The sequence below is a fragment of the Neomonachus schauinslandi genome, chromosome 11 (assembly GCF_002201575.2).
Source record: "Neomonachus schauinslandi chromosome 11, ASM220157v2, whole genome shotgun sequence".
Lineage (NCBI taxonomy): Eukaryota > Metazoa > Chordata > Mammalia > Carnivora > Phocidae > Neomonachus > Neomonachus schauinslandi.
The window spans coordinates 102,302,373-102,326,151 of record NC_058413.1 but is presented as its reverse complement, the minus strand read 5'-3'; the positions used below and the strand labels follow the sequence as shown (position 1 = coordinate 102,326,151).

Below are 23,779 nucleotides of genomic sequence, written 5' to 3'. Positions count from 1 at the left end.
ATAAATGCCTTTTAGCCCGACTTCGTCACACCTGCATGAGGTCACAAGCAGTTACTAGCGCACAGGGACAGAGCCCGGGCGACGCGAGTTCTGAGTGAAAGGACAGGGGCGGGGCCGAGGTCGAGAGGTAGGGCTGTGTTCTGCTTCTTGTTGTCACACAGGGTAGCCTTCCTCTCGTCCGAAATGGCTGCTGTCCATTGTCTCGGCTGCGCGGGATTTCTCCAGGTGCTTCTATCTCCTACCTTTTATTCATTCAAGAAATACTGAGTGCCTGTTATGTGCCAGGCCACTGTGAGGGCGGCTAAATACATGGATGAATAAGATGTGGCCTGTGATTTCACTGAGCTTATAGTCTGATGGAGACTGCACAGCAAAAGAGGCAATTCTGGTACAGTGGGATGCGGCGCTATGAGGAGTCACTCAGGGTGCTGTAGGGCACACAGAAGGATTTAGAACCTTACCAACTTCTGGGATGAAGTGGAAAGATTCCCTAAATGAAGTGAACCTGAATTCTGGGTGGCTCAGTCACTTAAGAGCCTGCCTTCGGCTCAGGTCATGATCCCAGGGTCCTGGGATGAGCTCCGCATCAGACTCCCTGCTCAGCGGGGCGTCTGCTTCTCCCTCTCCTGCCTGCCCCTCTCCCCCCCCCCAACCACCCCCGCGCTTGTGCGCTCACTCGCTCTCTCTCTTTTTCTCAAATAAAATCTTTTTTTAAAAAAGAAAAAAGCTAAGGGAGGAGTACACCTGACCCAGGTAAAGAGAAGTGAAGAGGCAGGAGGAACAGTATTTGCAAAAGCATGATGGTGAAACAGAGTAGAGTTTGGCTGAAATGTAGGTGGAGGGAGAGTGGGTAACAGAGGAGAAGGAAGAGGTAAGCAGGGGCCAGGTCATGTAGAACACCGTAAGCCATTTTAACAGCCTGAGTCTTATTCTAACAGTGGCCAGCTTTTAAATAGGAAGATGACACAATTAGATTTTCATTTTCACACCATTCTTCTTTACTATGGAGAAAGGATTGGAGAAGACCAAGGCTGATGGCAAGGAGATCAGAGAGTCAACTACAGCAATAATGCTGACAAAAGCTGGTAGTGATCTAAACTGGAACTTGGCAGGGGGTGGAGGGTAGTGGTCTGATTCAAAAATCAATAAGACCTAGAGTTTGGATGGATATAAGGGGTTGAAAGAGAAATCAGAGTCAAAGATGAGCCATAGGTTTTGGCCTTGGGCAACTGAGTGGATGGTGATGTCTGTCCCTACAGCCCCAAGGTCAGTGTCCTCTTGGTCTACAGTGTGAGTACTAGGCTTGTCAGACTTTGCAGGAATTACTCTTTAGTCATCATGCTATTTGTTGACATCAGTGCACACATCTCTCTTCACAAAGGCACATGGTATGAGAGCTACAGTATTGACTTTGTCCCTACCTGTGGAAAGGTGGCTCGGTGGGTGGTGACTCCCAAATCATGGCCTCCTGGCCATGGTGATCTGGGTGACCTACATTCTTTCTTTGCTCGGAGAACGGGAAGGCCAAGTTTGGTGATACCTCTTCCTTTAAAGAAAATGGAACAGCTGAATAATATTTTTTGTCACTTTCCTACAAATTCTTCAAACAACACAAGCCACTCAGCATCAAAATGCTCTTCTTCAGTGAAGGTATTGTCTTGCCCCCAAGCCAAGGGACCACGGTCATCTTTTGGCCCAAAATAAAAATGGCTAGGCTTTTGATTCCTTACAAAAAAGTTGAAATTCAGACATTGGTCACCTGATACATGCAAAGCACCATTGACTGGGAGAGCAGGCAGAGGGAGAGGGTATGATAATAAGACACAGGGCCTCTCCTAAAGGGATGTACACAGTTCAACATAGGAGATTCAACATATACTTGAAGAATTCTAATGTATGGTAGAAAGCTAAAGATATGAAGATACCATTCTGTGTGAGACAAAGGAGAGAGAAGTTAACTTGGAAGACATCATGGAAGAAATGGCATTTGAGCTGAGACCAGAAGGAAGGAAACTATCATTTATTGAACCTTTGTTGTGTTATCTAGTTATCCAACTTTCACTTTTCCCTATTCTCTTTGGCTATAGTAATATCCTTAGTCCTTAAACTCTTACATCTCAAAATTTCCTGAACATTTAGCTAGTTTTCCATATAGTATTGGGGATACTGAAGGTTTTCCCGTCTTTGGGGGGGTGGCATTTAATGTACATAGCCATCTGCTACTTGTGATTGACTAGGTCAAAGGATTCATGGACCAGGAGAGAACGAAACAGAACCACAATTAAATTGGGAGGAAAGCCTAGATCCTTAGTAAGGTGTGTTTATGTTATACTTGGCCAGGGGTGAGAAAGGGATGAATGCCTTTTCTGTTCCCTAGTTTATGCAACTAGCCTTTCTGTTCTCGCCTTTTCCCAGAGACAGCGCCTTGCCTATTTCCTAGCTAATCCACACTATGGCAGCCTCATTAATGCAGATGGCTATGCTGAAGTGTGGACAGATTGGAATGATATGTCCAAGTTTTTCCAGTATGGATGGAGATGTACCACTAATGAGAATGCCTATTCAAACCGTACCCTGATGGGAAACTGGAACCAGGAAAGATATGACCTAAGGAATATCGTGCAGCCCAAACCCTTGCCTTCCCAGGTAATCTAACTTTCTCTTCTCTTTCCTTCTGTTAGCAAAAGAAATACCAGTGGCCATTTTAGAAGTAGGAATCTGATAACTTCCATGCTGAGATCTCTCAGGCCTCTCTGTTCAGTGAGGTGGTTGGGAGTGGACAGCAGTCTTTAGGTGGAATGGCTGTCCTATTTTACTATCAAGTAGAATAGTAAAGTAGTAAAAGTATGGGTAGTACTCCTTTTCTCTTGCTTCTCTTTAGACTTTCTTCATCTACATAAATATATGTCTTCTGACTCAGGCTGCCTACCTAGACTTGTCATTTATCTGCATTTTTCCCTTAAGTGTCTCCTAAACAAACAAGTAAACAAAGGATATGAAAGTTAGTAGAATGTAGACTAACAACATATAGACCTCTAGTTAATCCAAAATATAACAGTCTGTTAAAATTCATTTCATTGTGTCCTTTATTTCTCAACATTAAGTGTAGACTCCTATATTTTCAACTGATTACTTTTTCATTCCAGTTTGGACACTACTTTGAAACAACATATGATATGAGCTATAACAACAAAATGCCACTTTCAACTCATAGTAGGTGGACTATTCTTTTCAATCTTTATATTCTCAGGACCTAACTCAGTGTCTGGAACATAGAAGGAGCTCAAATAAAAGTAAATTGAATGAGTGAATAAGTGCATGAATGAGTAAATGATTTTTCTCTTTTTTAAAGATTTTATTTATTTATTTGACAGAGAGAGAGAGCACAAGCACGAGCAGGGGGAGTGGCAGGCAGAGGGAGAGGGAGAAGCAGGCTCCCTGTGGAGCAGGGAGCCCCATGCAGCACTTAATCCCAGGACCCTGGGATCATGACCTGAGCCGAAGGCAGACACTTAACCAATTGAGCCACCTAGGCGCCCCTGATTTTTCTCTTTTCTCAATTTTGACAGGCTTCACTAGACTCAAAAATTTTCCCTCAGAAATAAGAACAAGACCGGTTACTAAGGCTCGTTGTTGTTGACTGATTCCACTTGCCTTTCCTTCTCTTCTCTCTTCCCTCAGGGTTTAAGAGAGAGCCTCACTGGTTTCCAAGACATCAACCTGAGCTGGATCCTCCTCGATACAAATGCACAGAAAAGTCAACTTATATGACTAGCTACTCAGAGCCTCAAACTGGGCATCACTCTGCATGTATGTGGAATCGTCCTAACTGCCCATTTCAGGGTCCAGGATTCTAAGACAGAATAAGAAGCTTCATTTTTCCAGAGTAAAGTGTAGGAGGGAGCACATTCTAAGCACAACTAAGAATTTAGCTGACTATAACACAGTTCACTGTCTGAATAAAGAAAGCACAGAAAATATTCCCTACCCCCTTTTTTATTTGTTTTAATCAAGATTTAAATGTCAAATTTAAGTTAATTATATCTGCCCTTAGTTCCAAATTACGAGGTTGTAGTAGGAGGGGATTAAAAAGAATTATTTCAGGGGCGCCTGGGTGGCTCAGTTGGTTAAGCAACTGTTTTCGGCTCGGGTCATGATCCTGGAGTCCCGGGATCGAGTCCTGCATCAGACTCCCTGCTCAGCGAGGAGCCTGCTTCTCCCTCTGACCCTCCCCCCTCTCATGTACTCTCTCTCATTCTCGCTCTCTCAAATGAATAAATAAATCTTTAAAAAAAAAGAAAAGAATTATTTCAAATCAGCAACTACTTTGCTCTCCCCCACCTTCCATCCGTGGCAGAACTCCAAAATCCAGCATGTTTGCCTAGGTGCTTCCTGCATGTGAGCCTGGCAATCACAGACAGATATTGTAACTCTATTGTGATCTTAATGAACATGCCCTCTTAAGGACTAAAAAAAGAGAAAAATAAGTTTTTACAATTATTAGAGTGGATTTAAAACATACAGAATTAGAGTAGTATAATGAACTCTCATGTACCATTACCCACCTTCAACAATTTTTGATGGATCTTAACTATCCCTATATACTTTATCTATTTTTTTAATTAATTTTGGAGCAGATCTCAGAAATGATATCCTTCTGTCTATAAAGATTTTAGTATATATCTTAAAAAGATAAGGACTGTCGATTTTTTATTCCCCCACAAAGACCATCAAGGAAACCTGTTCATCAAACAAAGCTGAGTGATTAAACCTGTAGCAAGGAGGCACATCAACTTGATACAATCTTGGTGAGAATTTCAAAGGGGGATGTTAGGGGCGCCTGGGTGTCTCAGTGGGTTAAGCGTCTGCCTTCGGCTCAGGTCATGATCCTGGGGTCCTGGGATCGAGCCCCACGTCAGGCTCCCTGCTCAGCGGGGAGTCTACTTCTCCCTCTGCTCTTCCCCCTGCTCATGCTCGCTCTCTCACTCTCTCTCAAATGGATAAATAAAATCTTTTTTTAAAAAAAAGGGGGGATGTTAGGGTATTTTTAGAGAATTGGGGTAAGGGCTCTTTTATTTTAAGATGAGTCTTTCAAAGTGGGGAACTGGTAGGGATTGAGAAAGAATTGGGAATAGTTTGGGGTTAGTGAACACGGAGCCAACAGTCTAAATTTTAACATGTTTAAACTTATCAATATTTTCCTTTTTTATTTTCTCTCCCTCCTGTTTATTATAACAATATAATAGATGGGAGATGTCTCCCATGTATTTTCTCCCAAACTTTCACTATTTTATGTTACAGACACAGATATGGAATTTATGTTGTATATGATGTTAGGTAGTAACTGAGTTTCATTTTTTTTTTTCTATATGACTATCCAGTTTTCCTAGCATTAATTACTGAAAAGAACGTACTTTCTCCACTGCTCTTGAATACCATTTTTACTGTAAATCAACTGTCTGTGGATACTTAGGCCTTTTCCGGGCTCTCTGAAACATTCCATTGGCCTATCATTACATATGCTATCTTAGCCACAATGCCTTAATTACCTCACTATTATAATTATGATAATTTTGTAAATTTTAATATCTAATAAATGAAATACTTTTACATTGTTTTTCTTCAAGCAATTGGTAGAAACCACGTTGCACTGTTAGACCAACTTTAGAATTTGAGTAATTGGGACACCTGAGTGGCTCAGTCGGTTAAGCATCCAACTCTTGATTTGGGCTCAGGTCATGATCTCAGGGTCGTGAGATCGAGCCCCCCATCAGGCTCCTCTGCTTTAGATTCTCTCTACCTCTGCCCCTCCCAATCATTTGCATGCTCTCTCTCTCTAAAATAAATAAATAAATCTTTTTTAAAAAAAGAGTTTGAGGGCACCTGGGTGGCTTAGTTGGTTAAGCGACTGCCTTCGGCTCAGGTCATGATCCTGGAGTCCCTGGATCGAGTCCTGCATCGGGCTCCTTGCTCGGCAGGGAGTCTGCTTCTCCCTCTGACCCTCCCCCTTCTCATGCTCTCTCTCTCTCTCACTCAAATAAATAAATAAAATCTTTAAAAAAAAGAATTTGAGTTGTCTCTTACTAATTCTAGTAATTAATATGTGCTCTTGAAATATGAATAATATTTTATAGGCACTTATTTTAAGTTTATATGTTATATATCCTATTCTATTTCCTGTGTGTCCAGGAGATTTTTTAAATTGTAGTAAGATATATAGAGCATAAACTTACCACTTTAATGATTTTTTTACGATTTATGTCTTTGTTTTTTTTAAGATTTTATTTATTTGAGAGAGAGAGGAGAGGGGAGGAGCAGATGGAGAGGAGGGACAAGCAGACTCCACACTGAGCATGAAGCCCGACGTCGGGCTCGATCCCACGACTCTGACATCACGACCTGAGCCAAAATCAAGAGTCAGTCGCCCAACCTGGGGCTTGAGCTTACAGCCCTGAGCTCAAGAGTCACACGCTCTTACTGACTGAGCCAGGCAGGATCCCCCCATTTTAACTATTCTTTTGGGGGGGGGTTTACTTATTCGTTTATTTCCTCAAAAGTGGGGGTTAACTATTTTTAAGTGTACAATTCAGTGGCATTAAGTATATTCACAGAGTTGTGCAACTATTAGCACTATTTCCAGAACTTTTTCATTATCCCAGACTGAAGTTCTGTACCAATTAAACACTGACTTCTCATTCCCCCCTTCTCCTAGCCGCTGGTAACCACTGTTCTACTTTCTGTCTCTATGAATTTGCCTATTCTAGGAAACTCATATAAGACGAATCATTTCATATTTGTTCTCTTGTGTCTGGTTTATTTTGTTTAGCATGTTTTCAAGGTTCATCCGTATTATAGGATACATTCCTTTTAAGACTGAATAATAGTACATTATGTGTTTACTACATTTTGCTACTCCGTTCATCTGTTAATGGATACTTGGGTTGTTTTCACCTTTTGTCTATTGTGAGTAGTCCTGTTATGAACATTGGTGTACAAGTATCTGTTGGAGTCCCCACTTCCAATTTTTTGGGGAATATACCCAGAAGTGGAATTGCTTGATCATATGGTCATTCTGTGTTTAACAGTTTGGAAATGCTCAACTGGTTTCCACTGCATTTTTTTTTTACATTCCCACCCGCAATGCACAAGGATTCTAACTTTTCCACATCCTTACGGACACTTATTTTATTTTTAGTTTTTATAATAACCATCCTAGTGGGTATAGATTGGTATCTGTTGTGGTTTAGATTTACACTTCCCTAATGGCTAGTGATATTGAGCATCTTTTCATGTGCTTTTTAGCTATTTGTATATCTTTGGAGAAACATTTATTCAAGTCCTTTGCCCATTTTTGAAATGAGTTGTTTGCCTTTTTGTTGTAGGAGTTCTTTATATATTCTGGATATTAATTCCTAGGCAGATAACAGGATTTGCAAATATTTTCTCCCATTCTGTGGTTTGTACTTTCACTCTTTTAACAGTGCCCTTTGGTGCACAAAAGTTTTCAATTATGATGAAGTCCAGTTTATCCATTTTTTCTGTTGTTGCCTAAACTTTTGGTGTCATATCCAAGAAATCCTTGCCAAAGTCAATATTATGAATTTTTCCCATATGTTTTCTTCTAAGATTCTACAGTTTTTGCTCTTATAATTAAGTCTTTGATCTTTTTGAATTAACTTTTTATATGGTGTAAGGTAAGGGTCCAGCTTCATTCTTTTGCATGTGGATACCCAATTTTCTCAGGATCATTTGTTGAAAAGACTGTACTTTGTCTCATTGAATGGACTTGGTATCTTTGTCAAACACCATTTAACCATACACATGATGGTTTATTTCTGACCTCTGTATTCTATTCCATTGGTCTGTATATCTGTTTTTATGCTGATACCCTACTGTTTTTTTATTACCCTAATTTGTTAATAAGTTTTGAAATTAGGAAATATGAGTCTTCCAACTTTGTTCTTCTTTTTAAAGATGATTTTGGCTATTCAGGGTCCCTTGAGATTCCATATGAATTTTAGGGTGAATTTTTCTATTTCTGGAAAAACATTGAAATTTTTATAGGGATTGAAGTGAATCTGTAGATTGCTTTAGGTAGTATTGATATCTTGACAATATTAAGTCTTCTAGTCCATGAACATGATGTCTTTCTTTCCATTTATTTGTGTCTTTAATTTCTTTCAGCCATGTTTTATTGTTTTCAGTGTATAAGTCTTTTGCCTCCTTAGTTAAGTTTATTCCACACTATTTTTTTGATGCTTTTGTAAATAGATTTGTTTTCTTAATTTCCTTTTGGAATTATTCTTTATTAGCATATAGAAATGTAGCTGATTTTTGTGTGTTGGTTTTGAATCCTGCAACTTTGGTGTATTTCTTTATTAGCTCTATAGAATTTTTTGTGAAATCTTTAGGGATCTTTACATGTAAGATCATGTCATCTGTAAACAAAGGTAATCTCATTTCTTCTTTTCCAATTTGGATGCTTTTCTTTTTCTTGCCTAATTGCCCTGGCTAGAACTGCCAATAATATATTAAATAGAAGTGGTAAAAATGAACATTCTTGTCTTGATCCTGATCTTTAAGGAAAAGCTTTCAATCTTCACCTCCTATAATGATGTCAGCTGTGAGTTTTTCATATATGGTCTTATTTTCTTGAGGTAATTTCCTGCTATTTCTAGTTGAGTATTTTTATCATGAAAAGATACTGAGTTCTATCAAAAGTTTTTTTCTGCATCATTTGAGATTATCATTTTTTCCCCTTCATTCTGTTATTATGGTGTATTACATGATTTTTTTTATGTAGCATCAACTTTGAATTCCAGGAATAAATCTCACTTGGTTGTAATGTATCCTCTTAATATGCTGCTGAATCAGTTTGCTAGTATACTGTTGATTTTTTCATCAATATTCATAAAGGGTATTGGTCTGTAGTTTTCCTTTCTTGTAATATCTTTATCTGGCTTTGGTATCAGGGCAATACTGGCCTCATAGAATGAATTAAGAAATTCATTTTCTTAAGGGGCACCTGGCTGGCTCAGTCAGAAGAGCATATGACTCTTGATCTTGGGACTGTGAGTTCAATCCCCACATTGGGTGATGACTCTTGATTTGGGCTCAGGTCGTGATCTCTGGGTTGTGAGATCGAGCCCCACATTGGGCTCTGTGCTCAATGTGGAGTCGGCTTGAGATTCTCTCTCCCTCCTCCCCTCCAGCTCATGCTGTCTCTCTCTCCCTCAAATAAATAAATAAATCTTTTAAAAAATAAAATAAAATTTAGTAAGACTTGTTTGTGGCCTAATGTATGGTTTTTCTTGTTCCATGTGCACTGAAAAAAAAAAATGTATTTTCCTTTGTTGTTAGGTGGAGCGTTCTGCCACCACTTTGTAATTTGCCTCTAACTCCCCACTGTCACACAAAGCTGCAGAGAACATCCTCATATATGGCTCTTTATAGAGACTGAATTGCCGGGTAATGAGGTAATGGTATAATAAATTGGCTGTTGTTCTCAAGAATGGTTGTGCTGCCCACACATCCACCAGCAATGCCTGAGGCTCCCATGTCACCATATCTCTGCCAGTACTTAGCATTAACCAACTTTCTATTTTTTGCCACGCTGATAGGTGTGTAAAGCAGTGGTTCTCAACTAGGAGCAATTTTGTCCTTCAGGAGACAATTGGCAATGTCTAGACACATTTCTGATTGTTGCAACTGATAGGTCTACTGCATCCAGTGTGTAAAGGCCAAGAGTGCCGCTAAACATCCTACAATGCACAGAAGAGCCCCCACATCAAGGAATTATCTGGCCCAAAATATCACTAATGCAACATCGAAAAAGCCTATTGTAAAATGATAGCTTGTTGTTACTTTGACTTGCATTTCACTGACTACCGATGATTTTCAGCCTTTCTTTGTATGCATGTTGGCTTTTTGGTTTCCACTTCTATAAATTTCATATATACAGTCACTATCCACAATTTTTTTTTATTGGAGCAGCTGTCCTTCTCCCGATTTGCAGGGCTCTTTGTATATTCCAGGTACTAATGCTATTAATCTCTTGTAAATTTTAGAGATTACATATATATTCTTGTCCCTTTCTGTCGGCTTCTGTGGAGGATTAAAGAAGGCCACAAATTCCTTGACACCTCTCTTATCAAAAGGTGGAAGTCTATGCCCCTTCCTTTTAAATGTAGACAGACTCTGCAACTGCTTTGACCCCAAAAATATGGCAAAAGTAACTCTATACAGGTTCCTAGGCCCAGGCCTTAAGAAACTAGCAGATTTCACCTCCTGTCTTGTGGAATACTCCCTCCTGGAGCCCATAAGTCCAGTTACCTGATGGAAATACCCTCTAGAAAGGCCCCTCTCCCTACAAAGAGAGGGAGAAGGGCCCAGCTGAGCCCAGCCTTCCAACCATCTTCACCAAAACATCAAGAATGAGGGTTAAGGGGCCCCTGGGTGGCTCAGATGGTTCGCGTCTGCCTTTGGCTCAGCTCATGATCCCAGAGTCCTGGGATCGAGCCCTGCATCGGGCTCCCTGCTCAGCAGGGAACCTGCTTCTCCTTCTCTTTCTCCTGCTCCCCCTGCTTGTGCTCTCTCGTTCTCTCTGTCAAATAAATAACTAAAATCTTAAAAAAAAAAAAAAAGAATGAGGGTTAAGTCATCTTGAAGCCTGAAAACCACCAACTGACCCCAGTCAATGTCATGAGAAGCTCAAGAATTGCCCGGCTGAGCCCTGTGCTATATAAATTTAGTAAGGTCTAATAAAATGATTCTTAAGCTACTAAGTTTTGGGATAGTTTGATATGCAGGAATAGATCACCAGAACAATGTTCTATAAATTAAGATTGTATCCTATAAACTTGCTGAACTCTTTTATTGGTTCTAATAGTTTGTCTACTGATTCTATTTGGGTTGTTTGGGCAGGTGATTATATCATTTGCAAATATTGGCCAATATGCCCATTCTCCTGAATTTTATTTTTATTCATTTAAATATTTTCATATTAATTTATCCATACTGTTATTTACCTTTTCTGCTTAAAAACAATTCTACCACTTCTATGTGTTAGTAACAAAGAGATTGCATCACATGTGAATTTACTGTTCTCTCTTATCAAGGTATCTGTCTCCCATTTACTCTTTAACCTACCATTTCCCTGAAACTGTATCTATGAAGGTGAAAGTTTTGCTATATCTATTGGATATTTCAGCTCATAGGTTATTTCACTATTATATTCTGCATTTGATAATCGACCTGACTACTCACCTCTTTCTTCCCTTGGTTTCTGTGATGTCATGCTAAATATTTTTTCCTCCAATCTTTCTGAGACACTTCTTTGTCTCTTTAAGAGCTCACCTTTCTCTGCCAATCCCTTAAGTTTGCCTTTCCAGTGATTCTGTTTTTGGCCATCCCCCAACTTCTTTTGGCTAATCCTAAATGGTAGTATCACTCCCAGAACTGTAGCTCTCACCTATGTCCTTCCATATTCTAAATTTCTACTTCCATACTGGATGTATCTCCAGAGCTCTGGAGGTACATAACCAACTACTTATTGAGAATCTCCATTTGAATTCCCAAAGGGCCACAAACTCAACATACCTACAACTGTATTCATAACCTTCTGTCTCATATTGTTTTCTCTCCTAAGGTGCTCCATATCTAGGTGAATTCTGTAGCTCTCTTTTATGTATATTAACCGCTTTTTCTTATTTTTAATATTATATATTATATAGTAACTTTATACAGTTGTCAAGACCAGAAACCAAGGAATTATTTTGGCTCTCCCTTTCTCATCCCCATTCAAGCATGCGGAGCCTTGTAAATTCTACCTCTATGTTATGTCTTGTTTATGTCCCCCATTTTTACATCTCTAGAGCCTTTTTATTTATTTTTTATTTTTTTGAAAGATTTTATTTATTTATTTGACAGAGAGAGACACAGCGCGAGAGGGAACACAAGCAGGGGGAGTGGAAGAGGGAGAAGCAGGCTTCCCGCTGTGCAGGGAGCCCAACGTGGGGCTTGATTCCAGGACCCTGGGATCACGACCAGAGCCGAAGGCAGACACTTAACCTACTGAGCTACCCAGGTGCCCTCTAGTGCCTTTTTTAAAAAAAGATTTTATTTATTTATTTGAGAGAAGAGAGAAAGAGAGAGCACGAGTGTGGGGGAGGATCAGAGAGAGAGGGAGAAGCAGACTCCCTGCTGAGCAGGGAGCCCGACTCAAGGCTCAATCCCAGGACCCTGGGATCATGACCTGAACCCAAGGCAGATAGTTAACTGACTGAGCTACCCAGGCACCCCTATTGCCTTTTCCACGTTCCAGTTTTCCATTATTTCTCACCCAGTCTGCTGCAAGAACCTTTTGTTTGATATCTCTATTTTCTATTGCGGTCCCCACATATCAATCACTATATTACTCCCAGGATAACCCTAAAAAGACAAAGTTGATCATGGCACTGACTTGGTTAAAACCCTTTATTGGCTTCTATTTCCCTCAGAATAAATTCCGAAGTCCTTAGGAGAATCCCTTTCCAACTCCTTTGCCTTGTCTCTCACACCCCCTCCCCCATACATCTAGTGCCCCAGCCAAACCTAAATACATCAGCACTTCAGGCACTTCACGCGGTTCATTCTTCCTAGATGCATTCCCCTTCTTCTTCACCTTGCTAAGTCATATAAATGATACCATCAACTTGCTAAGTCTTATAAACCGATAAGAATTCAGTTAGACACCCGCTAGGGTGTCTATAACCCAAAAGATAGATGATAATAATAAGTGCTCATAAGAATATCAGGAAATTAGAACCCTCATACACTACTGGTGGGAATGTGAAATGGTGCAGCTGCTTTGGAAACAGTCTATATATTTTTTCATGTGTCTGTTGGCCATTTGTATGTCTTCTTTGGAGAAATGTCTGTTCATGTCTTCTGCCCATTTCTTGACTGGATTTTTTGTTTTTTGGGTGCTGAGTTTTATAAGTTCTTTATAGATCTTGGATACTAGCCCTTTATCTGATAAGACATTTGCAAATATCTTCTCCCATTCTGAAGGTTGCCTTTTAGTTTTGTTGACTGTTTCCTTTGCTGTGCAGGAGCTTTTTATCTTGATGAAGTCCTGATAGTTCATTTTTGCTTTTGTTTCCCTTGCCTTTGGAGACATGTCTAGCAAGAAGTTGCTGCAGCCAAGGTCGAAGAGGTTGCTGCCTGTGTTCTCCTCTAGGATTTTGATGGATTCCTGTCTTACATTTAGGTCTTTCATCCATTTTGTGACAGAAAATGGTCCAGTTTCATTCTTTTGCATGTGGCTGTCCAATTTTCCCAACACCATTTGTTGAAGACACTGTCTTTTTTCCAATGGATATTCTTTCCTGCTTTGTCCAAGATTAATTGACCATAGACTTGAGAGTCCATTTCTGGGTTCTCTATTCTGTTCTGTTGATCTATGTGTCTGTTTTTCTGTCAGTACCATACTGTCTTGATGACTACAGCTTTGTAATATAGCTTGAAGTCCAGAACTGTGATGCCTCCTGCTGTGGTTTTCTTTTTCAACATTACTTTGGCTATTCGGGGTCTTTTCTGATTCCATACAAATTTTAGGATTGTTTCTTCCAGCTCTGTGAAAAATGCTGGTAGTAGTTTGATAGGGATTGCATTGACTGTGTAAATTGCTTTTGGTAGCATAGACAATCTCAACAGTATTTGTTCTTCCAATCCATATGTATGGAATGTTTTTCCATTTCTTTGTGTCTTCCTCTATTTCTTTCATAAGTGTTCTAGAGTTTTCAGAGTACAGATCTTTTACCTCTTTGGTTAGGTTTATTCCTAGGTATCTTACGGTTTTTGGTGTAATTGTAAATGGGATCAATTCCTTGACTTCTCTTTCTGCTGCTTCATTGTTAGTGTATAGAAACACAACAGACTTCTGTGTGTTGATTTTATATCCTGCAACTTTCCTCAATTCCTTTATCAGTTCTAGCAATATTTTGGTGGAGTCTTTGGGGTTCTTTTACATAGAGTATCATGTCATTTACAAAGAGTGAAAGTTTGACTTCTTCTTTGCCAATCTGGATGCCTTTTCCTTCTTTGTGTTGTCTGACTGCTGAGTACTTTCAGTAGTATATTGAACAACCGTGGTGAGAGTGGACATCCCTGTCATGTTCCTGGCCTTAGGGAAAAAGCTCTCAGTTTTTCCCTGTTGAGGATGATATTCCCTATGGGCCTTTTTTAGAATTATTCTATTAAAAAATTGATAGTTAAAAAAATTAAAACATTTAGCACAGTGCCTACCACATAGTAAGTGCTCAATAAATGTTAGCTAATATTAAAAAAACAAAATAAATGATAGTTAGAATTGCCTCAATAAACTCGTGGCATAAATCAGATATAAGGGATGAAGTAGAATTATGGATGAGCTAGCTATAATGCTGAAAAAATCCTTAAATATACTGGACTAGAAAAGTCCTACACTAATAACAATGAACAGCCATAGCAAAAGATGTGATCTGGAAAAGAGTAACAATAAAGAAGTAGTCTAACTTGAGTTCAGTAAAAATACGCCAAAAAGTGACCCTGCACATTCTGAACAAATTTGTCAAAAACATAAATATCAAGATCTAATAGTCAAAGTATGATTTATTTAAGACCAAGTCATTAAGATTATGTCTGCCTGAGAAATCTGGTAATTCACTAAAATGATTAAAGTTGACACATGGTATTCAGGACATTCTTCAGATTTTTACACTATTTAATTCAGCCTCTGTCAGTTAAGATTTTTTTGTATACCAGTAACATAAAACCTTTGTCAAAATAGATTAAACAAAAACAAGACACAAGACATTCTGAAGTAAGAAAGGTCTAGAGTTGGCCAATTTAGCAATTCAGTGACCCGTCAAGGACCTGGAGTCCCACCATCCTTCTTGCTTAGCCATCCTCAGCATATCATGGATGGTGCCTCATGGTTTCAAGATGGCTACAGCAATCTGAGTGTCACATCCTCATGTTCCAACATCTGGAGGAAGAAAAAAAAATCTCTCCTTCTCACCTTTCCTCTCTCTCTCTCTCTCTCTCTCTCTCTCTCTCTCTTTGATGAATCTTTTTTAAAAACCAAAAACCAGGGTGCCTGGGTGGCTCAGTCAGTTAAGCTTGATTTCGGCTCAGGTCATGACCTCAGGGTCATGATCTCAGGGTCGTGAAATCAAGACCTGCGTTGGGCTCTGCTCTCAGCAGGGTGTCTGCTTGAGATTCTCTCTCTCCATCTCCCTCTACGCCTCCCCATACCCCCACCCCGCACACACGCACACTCAGTCTCTCTCTCTTTCTCAAATAAATAAATCCTAAAAAAAAACACCAACCAATAAAAACTAATAACCTTTTCTAAAGGCATCTTCAGCAAACTTTCCTCCTGTCTCAGTAGCCACAATTGGGTCATGGCCCTTTCAAGAATCATCATTACAGGGAGAAGGGAATTTCCATGATTGGTTTGGGCTAATCAAGATAGATCCCCTGTGGCTTGGATTCGCTTTCCTGAAGCACATGGTTAGGAAGAATACAGTGATACCTAAACTAATCTGGGGAGCTGCTGGCAAGCCTGAAGGTGTAAATAGGTTGGTTAGGCAGCCAAGAGCATCTGCTACACAGCCACAAAAATTAGCTGTTAAGTTTAGAGAAATCTGACTTCTGTCTAGATTACAGCATTTGTGGCTATTAGGAGAAAACCTTTTTTTTAGGAGAAAACGTTTTGAACCTCTATAGATTTGCAATTTATTTTGTCCTAGCTCCACACCCCTACATCATGAAAAATTTCGGCAACTGTTTTGTGTAGAATTTTTTTTTTTTTAAGTAGTCTCCATGCCCAGCGTGGAGCCCAACGTGGGGCTCCCAACTCATGAGATCAAGACCTGAGCTGAAGTCAAGAGTCAGACGCTTGGGAGGGCGCCTGTGTGGCTCAGTTGTTAAGTGTCTGCCTTCGGCTCAGGTCATGATCCCAGGATCCTGGGATCGAGCCCCTTATCAGGCTCCCTGCTCAGCGGGAAGCCTGCTTCTCCCTCTCCCACTCCCCCTGCTTGTGTTCCCTCTCTCGCCGTGTCTCTCTCTGTCAAATAAATAAAATCTTTAAAAAAAAAAAAAGACGCTTAATGGACTAAGCCACCCAGGTGCCCCTCATGTAGAATATTTTAAAAGCGTGGCCAATCCCCAATCTGTAGGCATTGTGAAAGAAAGAATCTCACTTCACCTCATGGTCAGTCCTCGAAAGAATAAGAAATTAGGTAGAAGCTGCTACAGAAAAATAGGAGTTATCTGTGAACATTTATGCCGGATAACCTACACCAAGGCTATTTTTCATTAATTGAGTCAGAAGTTTTGTCTGGACCCACAAGTGAAATGGGGGTGTTTTTGTAGAGTAATATGTCTTTGTGTAAGCTAAATAATAGAATCACTTATTGATCAATTATTAATTGTAATTCTGAAACTTAATTTTTTTAGGGGAAGGGTCATCGAATTGGTTGTTTCCCGTCTTAGTTCTTCTTTTCGTTTTTTTAATATTTCAATTATTTATTGAGCTCTACACCCAACATGGGACTCAAACTCCGGACTCCAAGATCAAGAGTCGCATGCTCCACCAACTGAGCCAGCCAGGTGCCCTTTCCCAGTCTTACTTCTAAAAGGTATTTGCTAAATGGGCACCTGGGTGGCTCAGATGGTTAAGCGTCTGCCTTCGGCTCAGGTCATGATCCCAGGGTCCTGGGATCGAGTCCCACATCGGGCTCCCTGCTCCTTGGGAGCCGGCTTCTCTCTCTCTCTCTCTCTCTCTCTCTCTCTCTCTCTGTCTCTCATGAATAAATAAATTTAAAAAAATCTTAAAAAAAAAAGGTATTTGCTAAATAATGTAGAGATTACAGCTGAAAGGCTTGTTTGGTGATAATCACCCAAGTCCTATTTATTGCTATTGTGAATCAGCTGAAGGCACTGCTTATCAGTAGGAAAACATCAACTTTGGGGGCACCACCCCCTGCCTGGCAACGTGATTAATTGCAGAGACCCACTAAGGCCTTTTATACATTGTTATCCAGAGTTCGTTCAGATTTGTTGTTGAAAATGAGGGCCAAAATCAAAGAAGGAAGAGAGAGAGGAATTGATATTTCTTGGGCTTTACCTATGTTTTCTCCTAATTTACTCCTTATAACAAGTGTACACATTAGTGCCACATGTTATAAATGTAATACCTAAGGACTAGAAAGGTTAAGTGACTTGCTAAATTTATACTATTAGTAAGTAGTGGAGACAGCCATTCTGACTCTAATATCCCCAGAGTCCTCTCAATCATAATGCGGTGATTAAATGGATCTGCATTGCTCTGTACATTTATTTTATTTATTTTTTATTTTATTTTATTTTTTAAAATATTTTATTTATTCATTTGACAGGGAGAGAGACAGCGAGAGAGGGAACACAAGCTGGGGGAGTGGGAGAGGGAGAAGCAGGCCTCCCGCTGGGCAGGGAACCTGACATGGGGCTTGATCCCGAGACCCCAGGATCATGACCAGAGCCGAAGGCAGACGCTTAACCAACTGAGCCACCCAGGCGCCCTTGTACATTTATTTTAAAAAACACAGAACATTCAAACACAAGACAGTTATATGTTGCTGAATGGTATTTTATTAGCTTAATAATTTGGGCCTGCCCTTAGCATTAATAAGCTTCAGCACTAATCACAAGATTTTCATTCACTGGTGGGGAAATTTGTTGTTTTAAAAAATGCAGTTAGAGAAAGGGCGTCTACTTCTTGGGGGCTGCCGTGACGGCAGGCTTCTCTTCACGGGTGATGGGAATGGTGCGCTCAGGGCCAGAGGCCTGCTTCCTTGGTCCATTCACAGTGAGGACCCCATCAGATGACAGGGATGAAGTAATGGCAAGAGGGTCCACATCGGCTGGGATCCGGTATTTCCTGTGGAACTCCCGGGAGATGAAACCATGTTCATCCTAATCCAAGAGAATGAGGAAAGAGATAAGAACAGGAAATAGCACCACTTGCTGAGAACTCAGACATCCTCCTTCACCTTAAGTGTGACCATACGCCATTGCAACAAGAGAGAAAACCAAACAGCTGTTCTGTTTGGGGCTAAGATCAAGTTGCCTGGGTGGTCACTCCGACCAATGAGAGTCTGAGAAATTTGAAACAGTGAAAACTGCAAAGCTCTCAAAACTGAGGCATGGCTATTTTTAGGGGTATTTCCCAAAGGTTTAGATCAGTGTTGGGACTCCAGGATCTGGAATATTATTCAGCATTGAAGATCTGGGAAGCCTAGAAATTGTCCTGACTCTTCAGGAATGTCCCAGACCAAGAGGACTGCTGCTAAAAACAACAACAACAACAACAACACTTCATCCAGGGAGACTATGATCCAAACTTAAATCACATAAGCAAAACTGAAATAGCCCGAAGACCTCAAATTATGCTGTTTGATGCACAAGTATCTGAATTATCAATAATCGGTAAGAAGCAGACTCATTTAAAAACCCTCCCAGAAGTTAATGAGAAGCCGTTCCTCATTCTCTAGAATTCTGCTAAAAACGACCTGCCCCAACCTTTATACCAGCTGAATCTCAAGCATTTATGCAGACAGGCTCTCAATTAACTGATTTCCACATGGGCTCCAGGATTTTAGCTGCTGAGTGCAGCTCTGAAACTTAAGCAAACCAAGTAGTTCACCCTTTTAGACGAGCTAAAGATGAGAGGATTCTGGAACATCTAAAAGCAAAGTCGCAAAATCCCAACGTCAAGAGCCTTCAGGGTATACACAACTCATTTAATTACGTAAAGTAACCAGGTGTCCAACAAGCACGATTCCTCCATCAGTGGTCCTCAACTTTGAATGGACATTAGAATTACCTAGGGAGCTTTTAGAAATGCTGATGCCTGGGGGCCACTCCTAAAAAAAATTCTGATTTAATTGGTCTGGGATATGTCTAAGCACTGGGATTTATTTTTCTTCATTCCCCTAGTGATTCTAAGGTGGCCAAAAACCACAGGCTTAAATGGGAAATAAACATCCCATGTATCCCATCTAAGGCAATCAAATCAAAACAAACAACAAAACTCACTTCTCTGGCCCAAACAACAACGACAACAGGTCTATCTCTGTCCCAGACCCTTATGGCTTAAGACTGGAAGGTCTCCAGGCTCAGGGGCTGATGAGTGTCTGGCGTATCATATGCACTGGATGAATGAGCAGAACAGAAGAGAAAACAAGCTACACACCTGGCGCTCTTCATGTTTGCCGTGCACCTCAATCACATCTCCCAACACCTTGACCTTGAGTTCCTCTGGGGAGAAGTGCTTCACATCCAGGTTGACAGAGAATCTGTCCTTCTCCAGACGCATCTAGAAATAGCAAGGTGGAGAAGAAGGGGTAGGAGAAAAGATGGTAGGAACGTGGATGACATTAGTGCAGTCTCTTCATTCTGCAGACTTGCTTGCTGTCCAGGTAGTTTTTCCTCCTGTTTTTGGCTGAAAGTCCCTTTTTGAATAAACATGGCTCTCTGGTTCAGGGGAGCCACCACAGTGGTACCCAAAGCATACCGTGTGGTCATCAGACCCAAACTTTATTTACAGGGACAGGAGAGAAGACAGGCCACCCAGGGGAGCAATCACGAGGATGGGTCTGGGCATGGCTTCTACTGCCTCTCTGACCCCCATGCCTGGCCTTGCCATTTGTCTGTAAGACAAAGGCCCCTTCTTCTTACTCAGACCTCTGCCAAGTTCCCCACCCACTCAATCTGGAATGTTCTGCTGGCCCTGATTGTCCTTCCAAAGCCCTTGCTCACTCAGCTCCTGTTTACTCACACTTGAATATTTTTAAACCAGTGTTCTCTGTGACAGCTCTGTCAACCTTATCTGTTCACCCCATTCCCCACCCTCTTAGGACAAGTGGGGGTCCCAAGACTGGACCTACATTCTTTACTCATTAGGTTTGAACTCAGGTCGGTGCCCTGTCACAGTCCTGAGAAACCTGGAAAATCACAGATGAAGGCATAGAAAGAAAGTAAATAGTGTTTGCTGTCTCCAGCTCCATGCAGTGGAGATGAAAAGCTCAGAATGAGGCAGGACTGCTTCCTGACACTGAAACTTGAGATGCTAACATTTGTCAGGAGTATGAGCTGTTAGAAGAGGTGAGCAAAGGGGTCTGAAGGCAGCTCTTTCCCTGTAGATCTCTATGAACCAAACCAGAAAGGGGCATTCTACTTAGAAGTTAGGGGATGGAGGGCAATCTTCACAGCACTTGGAAAAAATGCAGTAAGTAGGATACAGCGGAGCATCAAATACAAACAGGTAACAGGGGGAAAGAAACAGTAGTAGCCTAGTCTGTCTTCACTGGTGGACATGCAAGTGCCTAAGACACTTAGACATAGCCAGATTTAGGCAGGGAGAAAAAGGAGAGCAAGTGGCTATGTTTCTAAGAGGTTCCAGGAAGAGCTCTCCTATCCTGGCAGAGACTTACCTCTGAGAGCCCGGTGTCAATCCAGCTGGGTGCCCGCAGGAATGAGGGTGGCCGAAGGTAGAAGGGGCTCAGGGAAGTAGAAGTTGGGAAGAGATCAGACTCTAACAGGTGCTCTCCGAAGAACTGGTCAAAGAGGCGGCTGGGGGAGTGGAAGGGAAAGAAGGGGCGGCGGATCCAGGGGTGGTGGATGGCGATGTCCATGGTGGCTAGGTGAGTGGAGGGGGTCAGCTGGCTGGTCAGCTCCTTCAGCTGCAGCTACAGCCAGCCCCTTATATACGCAGTCTTGTGAAGCTTCTGGAATGGTGATGTCAGGAGTTTTATTATCCCAGCTCACCACCCGTTCATGGAGACTTGTGATCGGGGATTTGGCAGTGTGACACATACCCAGTACTCACTGACCTAAGAAAAGAGAAATACAAACACGTCTGAGCTGGCCAGTGACTTGTCCTGGTCTTGTTTCACTAGCTTTCCGTCCACACCCAGTGGCACCCCCCCCCCCTTCTCTGGAGTTGGAAGGGAGTCAGGAATCCCAAGCAGGCGGGTGGCGTGCCCCTCCTCCTCCTCTCCAGCCTAGTGTGCCAGGGGAATTGGGCCAGCAACTATCTTGGGCCTGGGCAGGAACTGGAATCTTCCTAGGCTGGGCCCCAGGGACATTAACTCTTTGTGGGTCCCTGGAGGAGAGCAGTGATCACCAACAAGTCAGTGCCAGGCATCTCTGTGGTGCCCGGGGTTGATCTGGGTTCAGGAGAGGACCCTGACATTAATCTGGGCAGAAGACCCTTCACCCCACCCCAAAGAAAGGGTGGGAAAGTTTCTCTCATCTTTCACCTTGCGCAGCGCGCAGAACGTTAAAACCAGGAGAGCTTTATGAAGTAGGGTACAGGATGCATGGGACTTAGAAGGAGAGGAGGAGGTGTGGAAAATGTGCAAACTGTAAGGGTCTCGGCTAAGCCTCTCCAGGGCGTCCGGCGCCAGCCTCCCCTCCCCAGCTCGCTGCCCAGCCAGGACCCCCAGCTGTCCCCTCAGGCAGCCTGCGACAGCTGAAGGGTGTGCGGGGGAGGGCACGGGGGTCCAGGCGGCGCTGGTCACACACTTGTCGCCGGCGCTCAGGGGCCCTGCTCCTCGCCCCTCCCCCCCAGAGGCTCCGCACTATTTTGGGTGGTGTAGACCCCGCCCCCACCTCCGACCGAGCCCTGGCTCTCCAGGCAGCTGGAGGGGTCGCTGCTCTGTTGGGGCTGCACCTCGGACCAGCGCCGCCGACGCCTCTGCAGACATGTCGGGCCGCTCGGTGCCACATGCCCACCCGGCCACCACCGAGTACGAATTTGCCAACCCCAGCCGCCTGGGCGAGCAGCGCTTCGGAGAAGGTAGGGCACAGACGCCACCCCCTTGCCTCCCACCCCCACCTCCTGAAATTCTGGGCTGACCTCCCAGCCATACTGGCCTCCACCCCCCTCCGGGCTTAACTGAACTCCTGGGGCTAGCCATCTCCCACCCCAGACTCCCCCTCCACCCCCGCCACGCGGGGTTCTTGTGCCCTTGCTACTGACCTCGCTGCAGATGCCCTGCCCGCAATGCCCGGATACCTGGCCCTGTCCCCCTTGCTGTGCCTTCTGACTCCCCTTCTGTCCACCGGTCCCCGTTTGGGTTGCCCTCCTCCACCCCCATGTCATTCCCTGTCTCAGTCCCCTCTGTCCTGCTGCCACCTTGTAGCCCCTGTGTCCCCTGCCTCCTTTGCCTACTTGTCCTGACTCCCCGGCTGCTCTTCCGGGTCCTCATCTCCTGAGCTCCTCATTTCACCCTGTTCCCACCTCATTCTCCCTCATCCTGCCTCGTGCCTTCTCTCTCTGCCCCTCAGGCCTCCTGCCAGAAGAGATCCTGACCCCCACCCTCTACCACGGCTACTATGTCCGGCCCCGGGCCACCGGAGCTGGGGAGGGCAGCAGGGCAGGGGCCTCTGAGCTTAGGCTCAGTGAGGGCAAGTTTCAGGCGTTTCTGGATGTGAGCCACTTTACCCCAGATGAGGTGACCGTGAGGACTGTGGACAACCTGCTGGAGGTGTCTGCCCGGCACCCCCAGCGTCTGGACCGCCACGGCTTCGTGTCTCGAGAGTTCTGCCGCACCTATGTCTTGCCTGCCGATGTGGACCCCTGGCGGGTCCGCGCCGCTCTCTCCCATGATGGCATCCTTAACCTGGAGGCCCCTCGGGGTGGCCGACACTTGGACACAGAGGTCAATGAGGTCTACATCTCCCTGCTCCCTGCACCTCCTGATCCCGAGGAAGAGGAGGAGGCAACCGGAGTTGCGGCCTGAGTGCCATGGAGCCAGCATGCGGCGAACCCCTTTCTACCTCCCACGGTGATATGAGCAGCTGCCCACCACCCCAGAGGTAGCAGCATCCTTGGGGGAAGGGAAAAGTGCATGGCCCACAATGTATGGTTTGGTCCCTTGAGACGTGTCATAGCCTTTGGTTTAGTTCTGGGTGGAGCTGAATAAACCCAAATCTCAGGGCCTTGTTTGTGCTGCTCCCTATTCTGTGGCCTGGACAATGGGATGGGCAGGGAGGGAGGGGGGTCAGAGCCAGCTAGACAAAAAGCTCTTCAGTTAGATGTGCCCAACGTCACAGCACCCTGAGCTCACACTTGGATGCTGAGATCATACCCGGAAGCTGACCTGACTCCAGATCAAATTCCCAGCCATAATTTTCTCACAATGCAACAAAAGAGAGAGTGATCCTGGGAGGGAAAAGGGATATGCCGTCCAAACAGCCCAGAGGGCACTGTCTGAGCTGGTGATTAGAGACACAAAAACAAGGGTCTCCAGCCTGTCTGGCCTGTTTTGGGTAGGGGTTGGGAAAACAGTTTTAGGCTGGAGGGAGTTGCCTAAAGCCCTGTTTTCCCAGAGTAAGGTCTGTCCACTGAAAATGGCCTCTCATTCCGAGCGGTGGAGTATGCGTGCGCAGGGCACAGACACCGAAGCCTCTCCACTTGTCACCAAACCACAGAGTCTCTCCAGCCTGTGCAATAGGGGAGGCTCATGAGAGAAAACATGTACATCCCAAAGAGAGGAATCGCTGAATCACCCACCCAATCCAAGACTAAATGCAGGGGTCTAGGGCTAACTGTGAGATGATGATGGCCAGGGAACCCTCCGTTGAAAGCAGAGGGTTTCTTTCTTTCTTTCTTTCTTTCTTCCTTCCTTCCTTCCTTTCTTTCTTTCTTTCCTTTCTTTCCTTTCCTTCCTTCCTTCCTTCCTTCCTTCCTTCCTTCCTTCCTTCCTTC

General features: G+C 43.2%; 3 protein-coding genes across 7 annotated transcripts in view; 2 read left to right on the top strand and 1 right to left on the bottom strand.

Annotated features, from left to right (window-relative positions):
* The first annotated feature begins 172 nt into the window (after positions 1–172).
* C11H11orf1 (chromosome 11 C11orf1 homolog) lies at positions 173–3,994 on the top strand. Of its 2 annotated transcripts, XM_021696497.2 has the most exons (4): positions 173–225; positions 2,416–2,646; positions 3,147–3,213; positions 3,682–3,994. In XM_021696497.2, exons 1-4 carry the CDS (start codon positions 184–186, stop codon positions 3,855–3,857), a joined length of 516 nt encoding a protein of 171 aa, XP_021552172.1. In that variant the 5' UTR covers positions 173–183; the 3' UTR covers positions 3,858–3,994. The 2 variants fall into 2 exon arrangements, with proteins under 2 accessions (XP_021552172.1, XP_021552174.1); XM_021696499.1 differs by lacking the exon at positions 3,147–3,213 and having other exon boundaries at positions 3,682–3,778.
* A 13,643-nt stretch (positions 3,995–17,637) lies between these two features.
* CRYAB (crystallin alpha B) overlaps positions 17,638–23,779 on the bottom strand; it is a 9,596-nt gene continuing 3,454 nt past the window's right edge. For 3 of the 4 annotated variants that reach the window (XM_021696373.2, XM_044919360.1, XM_044919361.1), the window contains exons 2-4: positions 20,499–20,897; positions 19,259–19,381; positions 17,638–17,979 (exon numbers count right to left, since the gene is read on the bottom strand). In XM_021696373.2, the coding sequence (XP_021552048.1) occupies positions 17,776–17,979; positions 19,259–19,381; positions 20,499–20,699 (528 nt within the window). In that variant the 5' untranslated portion in view covers positions 20,700–20,897 and the 3' untranslated portion in view covers positions 17,638–17,775. Of the gene's footprint in view, positions 17,980–19,258; positions 19,382–20,498; positions 20,898–21,591; positions 21,628–23,779 lie in introns of those variants that run through there. The other variant, XM_044919363.1, reaches the window with a different exon arrangement.
* On the top strand, positions 21,772–22,980 carry HSPB2 (heat shock protein family B (small) member 2). Its single transcript, XM_021696372.1, has 2 exons — positions 21,772–21,865; positions 22,357–22,980. The coding sequence occupies exons 1-2, from the start codon at positions 21,772–21,774 to the stop codon at positions 22,809–22,811; spliced, it is 549 nt and encodes a 182-aa protein (XP_021552047.1). The 3' UTR covers positions 22,812–22,980.

What these genes read in the sequence shown, in the direction of transcription:
- C11H11orf1 (XM_021696497.2), top strand. Translation starts at nt 184, where the DNA reads ATGGCTGCTGTCCATTGTCTCGGCTGCGCGGGATTTCTCCAG. An exon ending in CCAAACCCTTGCCTTCCCAG is followed by an intron (nt 2,647 to 3,146) that starts GTAATCTAACTT and finishes TTTTCATTCCAG; the next exon opens with TTTGGACACTACTTTGAAAC. An exon ending in AATGCCACTTTCAACTCATA is followed by an intron (nt 3,214 to 3,681) that starts GTAGGTGGACTA and finishes CTCTTCCCTCAG; the next exon opens with GGTTTAAGAGAGAGCCTCAC.
- HSPB2 (XM_021696372.1), top strand. Translation starts at nt 21,772, where the DNA reads ATGTCGGGCCGCTCGGTGCCACATGCCCACCCGGCCACCACCGAGTAC. An exon ending in CGAGCAGCGCTTCGGAGAAG is followed by an intron (nt 21,866 to 22,356) that starts GTAGGGCACAGA and finishes TCTGCCCCTCAG; the next exon opens with GCCTCCTGCCAGAAGAGATC.